This window comes from Toxorhynchites rutilus, chromosome 3 (assembly GCF_029784135.1).
Source record: "Toxorhynchites rutilus septentrionalis strain SRP chromosome 3, ASM2978413v1, whole genome shotgun sequence".
NCBI classification, from domain to species: domain Eukaryota; kingdom Metazoa; phylum Arthropoda; class Insecta; order Diptera; family Culicidae; genus Toxorhynchites; species Toxorhynchites rutilus.
Window position 1 is genome coordinate 249,757,440 of NC_073746.1, and position 13,751 is coordinate 249,771,190.

The window sequence follows — 13,751 nt, forward strand, 5'->3', positions numbered from 1 at the left end:
ATACTCCTCGCACGACCAAACAACGTGTTCGATGTCGTGGTAACCTTGGCCACAAGCACAGATATTGCCATCGGCAAGATTAAAACGAAAGAGTAGCGCGTCTAACGAACAGTGATTGGACATGAGTCGAGAGAAGGTGCGAATAAAGTCCCGACTCAAGTCCAGACTTTTGAACCATGGTTTGAGATAAATACGAATGAATTTATTGAAAATGCAGAATGCAGAAATTTCCATATATTATTGAACACAGATGTGAACAGTTTTGACGTAGGGCTACGTCTTTCATTTCTATACCGGGGTGTAAAATCAAAGTTTCGAAAACGAAAGCGTTACGCCGGAGACCGAGATTTTGAGCGTTAATAGCTCCTAAACAACTGAACGAAATGGTATGATAAACACTTCATTCGAAAGATAAAATGTCTACGCGTTATATACTTGTTACTTTTTGATCCAAAAACTTGTTTCAATAGTCTTAAAATTGCTTTCAAAACAGGCTATTGAAATCACCAATCGGTATATAAGCGAGCGGCGCTCGGAAATCCACTCAGTTCTAATTGAACAGCGATTCGAGCATGTTGTCGCTGTTGCGGTGAAGCTCTTTATTTATCATGAAGGCGCGGATGAACGGTGTCACCAAGAGCCTGTTTGTGCACCCTAGGCCAGAAGGGAATCTATCAGGAGGAGAGTGATGCCACAAACGGTTCCCTGGGAAGACATCGCTACACACACATACACGCGCGGCTATTAACAGGTGGTTATCGAGTTGGCATTAACCACTGGTGGGCTTCCAGTATCGAGGAAAATGTGGAAATATCTAATCGTTACTGAAAATAATCTGCCAGTTCCTTTGGGAATTTTCAAAATATATTCATGTGAAAGAGTTTAATTGAATGTTTTCTATCCATGTTACACTGTGACCAAATATGTTTCAATCAAGTGCTATTAACAGGTGGTTATCGAGTTGGCATTAACCACTGGTGGGCTTCCAGTATCGAGGAAAATGTGGAAATAACTAATCGTTACTGAAAATAATCTGCCAGTTCCTTTGGGAATTTTCAAAATATATTCATGTGAAAGAGTTTAATTGAATGTTTTCTATCCATGTAACACTGTGACCAAATACATTTGGTTTTGTGGTTTTTCAAACAATCGCAATTAACAGGATAGCTTCAGAAGATTATTCTTCCCCATCAGTAGGATATTTCCGTATCCAATATTGTATGCGCCCGCAATCGATTATTGCTCAGTCGCCGAAAGTTCCGAGCTCAGAGAGTTCATTCCCCTCTAGTTTGCCTTCCAAATTGCCATCGTAAACCACACCTTCTCTCGATTCAATCACACACAAAAAGCATACTTAAGCGATATTCTGGTGGTGAGACACATTCATTTTTTCTTGAGGACATCGACAAGACAACATCGTTGCCTAACGTGCTGGAGGAGGTGGACGGCGAAGGATCGACACATACACGCGCAGAACTCTTTCCGTTAGGATGCCATTCAGCATCGGGAAAGTTCCGGAAAGATCTAATCATTGCTGGAAAATAATCTGCCAGTTCCTCTGGGAATTTTCAAAATATATTCATGTGAAAGAGTTTAATTGAATGTTTTCTATCCATGTAACACTGTGACCAAATATATTTCAATCATGTGCTATTAACAGGTGGTTATCGAGTTGGCATTAACCACTGGTGGGCTTCCAGTATCGAGGAAAATGTGGAAATAACTAATCGTTACTGAAAATAATCTGCCAGTTCCTCTGGGAATTTTCAAAATATATTCATGTGAAAGAGTTTAATTGAATGTTTTCTATCCATGTTACACTGTGACCAAATATGTTTCAATCAAGTGCTATTAACAGGTGGTTATCGAGTTGGCATTAACCACTGGTGGGCTTCCAGTATCGAGGAAAATGTGGAAATAACTAATCGTTACTGAAAATAATCTGCCAGTTCCTTTGGGAATTTTCAAAATATATTCATGTGAAAGAGTTTAATTGAATGTTTTCTATCCATGTAACACTGTGACCAAATACATTTGGTTTTGTGGTTTTTCAAACAATCGCAATTAACAGGATAGCTTCAGAAGATTATTCTTCCCCATCAGTAGGATATTTCCGTATCCAATATTGTATGCGCCCGCAATCGATTATTGCTCAGTCGCCGAAAGTTCCGAGCTCAGAGAGTTCATTCCCCTCTAGTTTGCCTTCCAAATTGCCATCGTAAACCACACCTTCTCTCGATTCAATCACACACAAAAAGCATACTTAAGCGATATTCTGGTGGTGAGACACATTCATTTTTTCTTGAGGACATCGACAAGACAACATCGTTGCCTAACGTGCTGGAGGAGGTGGACGGCGAAGGATCGACACATACACGCGCAGAACTCTTTCCGTTAGGATGCCATTCAGCATCGGGAAAGTTCCGGAAAGATCTAATCATTGCTGGAAAATAATCTGCCAGTTCCTCTGGGAATTTTCAAAATATATTCATGTGAAAGAGTTTAATTGAATGTTTTCTATCCATGTAACACTGTGACCAAATATATTTCAATCATGTGCTATTAACAGGTGGTTATCGAGTTGGCATTAACCACTGGTGGGCTTCCAGTATCGAGGAAAATGTGGAAATAACTAATCGTTACTGAAAATAATCTGCCAGTTCCTCTGGGAATTTTCAAAATATATTCATGTGAAAGAGTTTAATTGAATGTTTTCTATCCATGTAACACTGTGACCAAATATGTTTCAATCAAGTGCTATTAACAGATGGTTATCGAGTTAGCATTAACCACTGGTGGGCTTCCAGTATCGAGGAAAATGTGGAAATATCTAATCGTTACTGAAAATAATCTGCCAGTTCCTCTGGGAATTTAAAATTACATTCATGTGAAAGAGTTTATTTTAATGTTTTCTATCCATGAAACACTGTGACCAAATACATTTGGTTTTGTGATTTTTCAATCAATCGCAATTAACAGGATAGCTTCTGAAGATTATTCTTCCCCATCAGTAGGATATTTCCGTATCCAATATTGGATGCATAAAACCTTGTGGCTCCAACGTAACGCTCTCGTTTTCGAAGTTCTCCAAATATTAATTCATTCAGAATGAATTCAGATTCAACTTCAAACAAATGATCTCTAAATCAACGATAGTCCTACGTCACCCTTGCGGTTATACCATAGATATAACCCACTTCCTTTTTTTTCAAAATATTCATTCAATGTGTCCACGTGGACATTGTCTATACCCCTTCCTCCTCACCGTGGGCAAGCGTGGACATTTCCGTAACCCCTACCCCTCTTAAAGTTGTCCACGTGGTATGTGGACAGCCCCTTACTGAAAGTCGCAGTCCAACGTCAAAAATTTAGACCCGAACCAGACAGTTTTCACCGATGTTACACAACCTAAAATAGACAAACCGTCATACAATCCAACACGGTGATGTCATAGGGGGAAATGTTAGTACAGTCCTATCAATATCGTTGGGAAAGCACTTGTGATGCCAAAACAAGCTCATCAGCGTGTCCCAATATGCCACAAGAATACCTATCATACCAATTTGTTTTGACAGCTCCGCCACGAGATTATGGATGCTGCTTTCGACAATCACAACTTCACTCTCGCATCGCCACAGACCACTCAAATTCAGCCACGCCGAACCGATTACCATAATTGTTGGAACGTGATCTAGCGATTAGCGATTGCTTTCTTCAGTCTCTCCATTACGAGAACACTCGAAGCGTCGTCAGCATGGCGGAATTGACCGCCAGGTCAAGATTCACACAGTGTAAAATTTTCTCTAGTATCCCATTTCATGCACCACAGTTCGGTGTTGTGATCCATCGTGATCCGAAGTCATTCGGTTTTCGTTTCGTCCCACTATCTCGCGGCGAGGATACGCGTGCCAATGTAATCCGTGCGCTAATTAAATGATTTAATTTATGTCCACATGTTGCTTGCGTCCCACTCGACGCCTCTCGTTTTTTCACACGCATCACACAACACGACGAGGAAGATTCGAAACAGACGCAGCCACAGCCGCCGTAATCAACGCGCTCATCGTAATGGATGGATGCAGTGTGTGGATGTTTCTGATCAAAATGAAGACGATGACGATGATACTGTGCAAGGCACTGAATCGCAAACCAAGGCAAGTGCAATTGGTTTCGCGAATTGCTGCCGCTGCCGGGTGAATTATCTCACATTGGACCTGTTGCTTCTTCATCGGCACGTTGTGTGGATTGGACTCTGGCAAAATAATTGCAGTGATCGTTGGCGATTGATTCGATTTTCACTTTCATTCAGGTTCTTCTGCTGGCTGCAGCTGCGGCTGATGCGGCGAGGTCGGGAAAATCGGGTGAATGACCATCGTTATACAATAATCAGCAACAAATTGTTTTATTGATGGGGGATGGAATAATTCGTGAAATGCTCCGGATCGATAAAGTGAAACGAAATAAGTTTGGCTAGTATGAAAAACTTTAAACAGGAAATGTTGTGTACTTTCCCGATATTGAGCTCTGCACATTCGGAACATTATTATTTATTTTTTTATTATTTATTAACACATTTGTGTTGTTTGGTTCTTAAGGTTGACGACTATGTTATACCTGTACAGATATTGTTTCTACTAAGAACTGACTAAAGCAAACTTTATTTATCGTTAACTTTTGGATTCAACTTGAACAAGAAGAAATTGAATTAAACCATGGCAACCATTCACAACGTCACAAATACGAGATGGAGCAGGAAAATCAAATCAGAGAAATTGATAACGAATATCGATGTTTACGAGTATTTCAACAATTCAACTTAATCAGTTGGTGTTCAGCGTTAGAAGGTAAAATCGAATGTCTTATAAAATGAATGAGTATAGTTGTGAAATAAAGAATGATGGGAAACGTGATATATACGGAAAATATATTTTTTCAAAAAGAAATATCTTTTTTCCTTCCAATGTGTATGATTTCAACATTATTTTTCGTACAACATGCAACATTTATAGGAAACATTTATCACATGGACGCGTAAAAGTACTCAATATAAAAAAAGTAAAACAAAACTATTTTTGCAGTGATTTTCTTATAGAAATTTTTTTTCTCAAAGACATTGTATGAGCCGAATGTAAGTTGTTTTTTTTCCATCCATTCGATTGTATCACTCCAATTTTTTCTGCCGTTTTGTGTGGATTACGTTCTGTTGTCGTTGTCAGTTCGCATATTTCAGAGATGCTATAGCCTGTCGATTCCTGTATCCATTAATTTATTTCTTCATCATCTTTATTTTCCTCAACATCGGTATCATCATCCATTTCTGATTGTCGTTTCTCTATACTGATATGTGATTTTCTTCGAGCTACGGTACCACTACATTTTTAGTGATAAATTCGAAAGTGATATAAACGAGACATGATATAAACACACAGTGATATAATCGAGATGTCACTGTAATAGTAGTTTCACTAATATCATCTGGTATTGGTATTTTTGGAAAATCTTATGAACGATACATTATCATGCATGTTAGCTAGCATTGGGCGATCTTCAGAAAAAGGTCGGTCTTGACGAATCGATTCTCTAAACGACGTAGAGATCGATTCACTGATTAAATGGGTACCATGGAATCGATCTTTGAAATTTTTTTTAGATATTCTGTATAAGTGTATATTTTCTTGAACCATAGATTCATAAACTATATTTACGCTTACATTGTTTATAAATATATGTCTTAGATATATTTTACTTCTAAGGCCACCTAATTTAAGTATTACGGTTGTTTTGTAATGATCAAACTTACACTCATTTGACCTTGAATAGGATTCAATGTTCATGAAATTTGTCAGGTGATTACAATCAATGTTCACTAAAAAAAACATTTCCAAAAAAAAATTGAAAAGGAAAGAAATTTCTACAGATTTTTAATGACTGTTTGAAACCAAGAATCTGTCGATACTTATCACAGCTTTTTTGGGTTTCATACAGATTTACAGATTTTTAAAAAATAACGTTCCATTAAAAGTTGTGACTGGATGTCAATAATATTTTTTCCCACCTTGCTTATTTTATTCAAATAACCTTTGAATCTGTTTGCATGGAAGCCATTCTTTTTCGGCATTCATATATAGCAGAGGTGGCCAAACTTTTGGGCATTGCGGGCGACTAATTGTCCAAATGTTAGGCTGCGGTCTACCAACGTTGACTGTATCAAAAAGTCATTAGAAGATGTATTTAGTACTAGAAGATAGAATAAAGTTTCAACCGTCCTGTACTCACGCGCAAAATCATGACTCGTATAATTCGTGCGTGTCTTTTTTGTAATTTTGCTACTGTGTATTTTTAGGCGTTATTGGTATTTATTTGAAGTACAAAAGATATAAAATATTTCCAGTTTCAATGATTATTAAACTCAGCCTCCTCAAAACAAAATTATTGATTCTCGGACTGTGAGACCGTATGCTCGAGTATAGGAGGGTTAATTAAATGAAAATCATAATCAATAATCAATGAATATTCAATGATAAATTATTTTATAAAATAAAAATAATTATTAGTTACTGAATAATTGATAAGTTATACTTTATTTTCTGTAAAATCTAATCAATTAATGTCGTGTTTTTTTCAAGAAAATTGTCATTTATGACATACAATCTGCATTTGCAACATGCATTTATTTTTCATAATAATACACCCAAGATGATTATTATATTCCTCAATTACCAAGAGGTTTAAGAAATACAGATGAAACGGATATCCTGATTTCAATTGAAATTTCAATGATTTCTCATTAACACAATCTTTTTTTTAAATATATTTTTTTAAATTAAATATTAACTCATAACATTAATTCATCAACGCTCTTACATTTATTATAATGTTTTTACAATGATTGATTACGCTTTGCATTGTACGTTCAGAGAACAGTCTTTCACTGTAAACACTACTGCAAGGGACTGAAAGATAAACTGTAGCGAGCCTTGCGAATTAACCGTACCGTAAACCGGGGACAAATTGATCACTATTTTCAGAAAAATGTGTATATTTTCAAATTACTCTGTTAGATTTATACCCAATTATTTTTAAAATTAGTACTGGTGCTAAAATCACAAAATGATATGGAAAGTTTTGTTCAAAAAAATCCTTAAGCGTTAATTTGGAAATTTTTTAGCGGATAATTTCAAAATGTAGCATCGAGGTGAAGTTGATCAAATTATGCGTCTATGCGTCGTTCGATATGTCTCATGATGGGATTCGGTTCTGGTAATTCGTAGTACTTTTTCGTAAAATAGGTTTTTCACACTTGTTTGAAAACTTGATACTCTATTAGGAAGTATTCATTCTATACGGAAAATTTAATCATAGTTCCTCATTTTTATGTAAAAATGCGTTTATTACTTCCTGAAATATAAATCTTTAAATGCTTCATGCTCACATGCAGTTTCTTCAAGTTTCGTATTTGCAAATAAAAATCCGGCCTCGAAGCTTGCCGGTATCTGGTCAAACGACTATCCGTTTCATCACTAATAAGAACTATCTATCAGAAATATTGACCCTCATTATGTGAATTGAATCGAACGGTCAATTCGATCCCTATAACTATCAAACCAAGCTAATTTAATTTAATTTTATAAATCGATAGAATCTAATCGAATCGAGTTCTCCAAAAGCATATTTCGAAATGTTGTCGAAATGTTTTCCAAAGCAAAATTATGCCGACAGCTTTCACCCGACTGTATCTATAACACCAAAATAGAGCTTACGAGCAAAATTCTGTTCAACTAGACTCTATAATAGGGCCCAATACGTAATTTAAGAAATTTTTAGTTTCTCATGTTGTTCTGTTCATGACTACATTTCTTAAAGGAAATTCGCACAATTAATTTACATTACTCATCTAATTTCTCAAATAAAAATAACAATACTTCATTAAACCTTATGCCGGATGTGTCCAGCATTTAAAATCGGTCATTTAGCAAATGATGTGTCTGGAGAATAAATTGTAGAAATTGTTCCTAGTGACAATGTTTTTTTTTTTTTTTTTATCTGTATTATAGTGATTTTCAACTCATTTGGCTGGTTCGTCACTTTTACTTCCATTTTTGGAAGAATGTCGGGAGTGAGAATTGAACTCGTGACCGTTAGCGTGAGAGGCATGGATGTTACCACTACGCCAGATCGCCTCCACTTTTGACAATGTTTTTGTTTGATTACAAGTTATGGTCGAACAACTGGATGTGTTAATATAAAATAACTAACAATCTGAAAAAATATTAAAACGGAAACATTAATGAAGATATATCTATTCTTACAATTTATTCTGGAGGTGACACTATCATAGACCAGCTAGCGGGCACCTAAGAATACATACGCGGGCGACCGGTAGACCGCGGTCTACGGTTTGGACATCCCTGATATATAGCATGATGTCCTGCTTCCTGGGTTTCTCTATCTGAGGCGAAAAGATGCAAACATCTGCGTCATCTATTAGCGTTACAACCAGGGTTGCCAACTATAACTTGAAAAAATCAGGAAGAATGAAAATAAAAATCAGGATAAATCAGGATAGCTCATATTGGGTTGTCCGAAAAGTTAATGTCGATTTTTGGGAAAACAAAAACATCATTTTTAATCAACGCATTATAATTTAATTTTTATCCATAGTTATGTTTCACAATCTTTCGCCATCTTTCACACAGCTTAAATATTCATACATACATACCTACATTCAACATACACATAGAATCTTTTTATAATGACGGTTGATAGAAATTTTTTCTCTTGAGTAATTTTACACTCTGAGACGTATTCCTACATTAATAACTCTGGCGATACATATACATACACATTCTCCTCAATAAGGCAATGTTGTTCCTCAAATTTAATCTCGTTATAATTTCATAAGAGTACAAAAATCAGGAAAAATCAGGAACATTTCAGAAAAATCAGGATAAATTGAGTATTCATCAGGATATCAGGAAGCGTGCTCAAAAGTCTGGGAAATCCTGAAAAAACAGGAAGGTTGGCATCTCTGGTTACAACATATAAATAATACTGTTTATTCATTTCTTACTAAAGCACAGATAATATGAATTCGAAAAGTATATTCATACACCCAAAATTAAAATATAAGATCAATTTGAGCGAGCGAAACAGGAGACACATTACAAATAAGCACGCATTAAAGCATTCCGTATAGTTTGCCAAATACACGGTCTCCGAAACAGTGATTCAACGATCTTGGAAAAATATAGGCTGGATAGTTGGAACTGCTGCACGAAGACGCCGTTCCTTTGCGTATATTGTTTAATTCCCAGAAGGACATCGACACAGTTGAAACAACGGAATACTCCGAGGAAGAATTTTGTGTTGATGAATACTCAGACGCGAAAATTATCGCTCTGGTACTGAATAAGGACGACAAAGGCTGCGACGGCATAGAGGAAGAAGGAGATGACGAACATTTCTTGGATAAACAAGGAGACAAAGATTCGATTTTGGTGGACATCGTACTTCCAGGTCCAGCATTGACCCGAACCCACCATGTCGCTCAAGTACTGGCCCGTTTAATCTAACGGGCTGAGGACTAACACTTCGAGAAAGCTGATATGTTGCACCTCAGAAAGATTCGTAATGCTGCGCTGCAGATGTGCTTGGATGCTTCCAAGATGAGCTTCCAAGAAGCTTCCCGAATACAGTGTTGTTTATCATGAATTGAGATATGGTTTACATTATTTGAAAATGCAAACAACAATTACTTGAATAAAGATGAAATAAGAAAGAGAAAATTAGTTTTTCAATAATTATTTCTTGAGGACAAGGTCGTTGGAAACTAGAAATGGCTGCCTCTGAGGTTGTAACCATGCCATCTGGCATTTTTTGAGGCACACATCTCAACAAATTCAAAAATCATTCCTGAAACTGTTACTCATAGCTTGCTGCAGTGCAGATTAACAGTTTCAGGTACGAGACGTTTGTATTTCTTGACATCTCAATAAATAAATACGAGGTGACATCTCGATAAATGCGGGGTGGCAGGATGAAAAATCGCAGAGGCAGCCCTTTGTGGTTTCCATCGACCTTCACCCTAAGAAAGTAACATTCCAATGATACCAAGCTCATTATTTGCTCATTTGATTCTTCGGCACACGAAAAAGCATTATTTCTGCCAAAGATTGAATTTTTTCTGCCAACGCTAGTTTGGGTGTACCGTCGTAATTTTTTTTTAAATTTATTATTTTAAAGATTAAAACCATACTATAAATAAATACAAGAATTGTTTTCGTTTTGACGTAGGTTAACGTTTTCGGGAACATATAGGGAGTACAAATTAAAAAAAAACAGAAATCGCATCTCGAAAATTGTCCCATTGTGATTACTTTTGCTCTGGCAATTCATGATGGATTCATGATATTTTGGTACCAATCGAATTAGACACTCCCTTACTATCTATCGCGATGTAATTATAAAATTTCGAATAATTGATATGTTAAAATAGAGTAGAGATAGAGGTTTCAATTTTACATGTACTTGCGTAGACCGATAGGCGTTAGATATTTATTGTATAAATAAACAATAGTCTCATAAGTTCGACTAGAAAGAAGCAACGTATTGCAAAACATCCGAAATCAAACAATTTTTTGAAATATTTCCTCATTTTGTAACTGTCAGTCCCAGTGATCAATGTTTTCCTAACGAAAAGCTCAACGTCAATCCCTAGGGACCGACACGGGTCTCAATGGGTTAAGTTGAACGAAAACGAACTGAAGCACCCAAATTCAATCAGATTCATTTGGGAAACCAAAACACTTTATCTCACTTTCTTGAGCAATATATGCCCAAAGTAATAGATCAAATCAAAGGCAACAGGAACAGAATCTGGGAAAGTCACAATATATCTACGTCGGTGTTGTTATAGAAACAGAAGCTACTGAACTGGCCGAGAGATAGCTTTTAGGACCATTTGCCGAATCGTCGAATGGTTGTAAGACGAAAGTTCGAATAAAAATATAAATTTAAATAAAAACATATCCGATTAATTCAATTAGAATGAAACAAATCTTTCAGAACTGGTTCGTGTCTCAAGCATTAGCTTCATAGTAACTGTTTCGAGCGTTGATAGTTCTCCGGTTTTTAAATTGTAGCCCTATAATACTACCTTTTAATTCATACAGCCATTAGATTTTTGTTTGTACCAGAAATATATTTCGATGAAGGTATTTACGCAGCGCAATGTAGACAGGCATGCCCGGGTAGCTTCCATTTCTCCTCAATTAAGCAGGGTGGTTTTACTAAAGTGTATATAATTGTTGGTTCTGCCTGGATACCTTCAACATCGTCGAATCAATACTAACTTTACCAATTAAAGACACTGAAGCTAAGTTTATGCTTCAAAATTGGACTAATAAATTTAATACCGATACATATTAACACAGATTTTATGAGAAAAAGCTAGGATAAAATTATTTCTCTAAACGAAAATGACAGATTTTATTATGGCAATCCTGATTGCATGTTTCGTTCTTTTACTTATCACTAATCGAATGCTCTCTTTGCATTCTCTACTGGCAGATGCGAAAACTGCGTGAGTCCGAACCATGTAGCGGAAACGTCAGCAAGAGTGCAAGCCACAGCAGCATCCAGTCTGTCTGCGAAGAGCTGGAACAGAATGATGCTGCAGCTGATCCGGTAGCAGTCCCGGGAAAAACAGATCTAACGCACAACCACAGGTTCTCTCCTTTTGTGGAAACGAACGGTTCGACTGTTAACAGCAGCAACAGCAACACCAATAACCCCACAACGAACGGTTATAGCAGTAGTAATAGCACCGTAAACTTAGATTTAGAAACGACGACGTGTGGCGGCGATGACAGCAAGTCACAGGTCAGTTATTTGATTTGATTATTTTGATACGTAAAAATGTTCTTAACAATCAAATTTTTCCAATAATTGCAGCCACACGAATCACGAACAATGGAAGCTCACATAGATTTGCATGCTCCTGATAGATTAGACCCCCAGACGCAAACAATAGCCAGTGAAGTCGATCAGGCCAGCAACGGTACTGAACCGACAAGTTTTATCAGAACGACTATGGCCCCCAGGAGGCAGCTGTCGGCGGTTTCGGATGCTGATTCGGCCATATCGTCAGCGCCTTCATCGTTGAGTCCACAGCCGACCTGCTGTCCCAATTCGCCAGAAGTCCTGCGAGCACACGCCCACCAACAGCAACAACAACATTTGCAATCCCTGCGCGACGAAAGTCAACTGGTCGAGATCAAAATGGAGCTAGACCGGATGCAGACCAAGTACGACCTACTGAGTGCGGACTACGGCAAAGCCAAAGAACAGATCGACGAACTCGAGCGGGAGTTAATGGAGGTCAGTATCTCCGGCAACGAATCGCGCGCCCCATGGTATTACTCTCTCTTTCACTTTGGGTTGAAACAGCGCGCGTGTGCGATTATCGTGAGGAGTTTGTGTATTAATGTTTTGTTTTGTTTTTAGGCGACGCAGGTGTCTCGCGAGAGAACGAAGCTGACTGAGCGTATCGAGTATTTGGAGCAGCGAGAGGAAGGTTTGCTGCGCGAGACTCATGAACTGCGGGAACAGAATGAACTGCTCGAATTTCGAATTATTGAGCTCGAGGAAAGCCATGATAAGGTAAGTGGTTTATGAATAGGCTGAAAGGAGAGAGGTTTGTGTTTTAGATTTATTCGAGCAAAGTGGGTGGATATGCAATGCGTAAGAATACTGTTTCGTTTGAGCTTCCGACATAGTGACAGGTTATGCTCGAATATCATTCTTTTTGTATTCAATGAATATATTTATTCGGATAATTACAAATAGCATTTTGAGTAGAGTTTGCTGATTGATTTATGATGTATGTTTTTAGAAATATTTTATTAATTATTTACAATCAGAGATGAAAGGGTAATTTTTAATCAAAACTATTCAATTAGGTTGTATAGATATGCTGTTGACTTGGTTATTAGTTTGTTCTTAGGTCAAGAAAACTGAATATTCAGTGAAAATCAGGTTTTTTATGCATTATGTTGCGTAGTCTACGCATACGTACATCAGTGCTATGTTGTATATCCCGATAATAGTTGCCTCAAAATGGCGTATATCTAATCTTCATGCGTTAATCTATAGCTAAGTTACAGAGTTGCAAAAATTTTTTTTTCTAATTTAGTGAAAGTGCGAAAATGACATTTTATTACATGTAAACTGTGACCTTGTGAATGTAGACAAGAAGATCATTTCGTCTTCGATTTTTATTATTGCACTAATTTTCTGATGGTTTAGCGGAAGCAACTGGAGAATGAGCATGATATAATGTTGATTTTTGGAGCAGATAATTTTAATTCATTGTTGATTATAAAAACAAAACAAATGCAACATAAATTTCTGCTTTACTCGAGAATTAATCAAGCAAATGGTTTAGGGTGCAATAAATGTTTCTATTTATTTCTCTATTAATTTCATCTGACTGTAAGTTGTCATATTGAAAATGGTAAACGGCACACTTAGATGTTATACATTGTGCGAAGAACATTAAAACATGCAGTAGTTAAAACAACAAAAACATCAACAACTTAAAAAAATTTAAAAAAGTTCGTATAGTCCATCGCAGGTAGCGTCTTTTCCAGCATTCACTCTTGATCCAGTAATCCTCGTTGAATCCAAAAACGAAAAGCTTCAGCAGAGAGGTTGAAGTCGAAATACCGTTCTGAATCATATTTCGGACGCTT

The 13,751-nt window shown here is 36.9% G+C and overlaps 1 protein-coding gene across 3 annotated transcripts in view; it reads left to right on the top strand.

Moving 5' to 3' along the window:
• Window positions 1-13,751, top strand: part of LOC129780156 (putative leucine-rich repeat-containing protein DDB_G0290503) — a 306,359-nt gene that overhangs the window by 234,956 nt on the left and 57,652 nt on the right. For all 3 annotated transcript variants that reach the window (XR_008743845.1, XR_008743846.1, XM_055788138.1), the window contains 3 exons: window positions 11,569-11,880; window positions 11,953-12,378; window positions 12,505-12,660. Coding sequence is in view for 1 of the 3 variants with exons in the window: in XM_055788138.1 (XP_055644113.1) it covers window positions 11,569-11,880; window positions 11,953-12,378; window positions 12,505-12,660 (894 nt within the window). In the remaining 2 variants the exon portion in view is untranslated. The remainder of the gene's footprint in view (window positions 1-11,568; window positions 11,881-11,952; window positions 12,379-12,504; window positions 12,661-13,751) is intronic.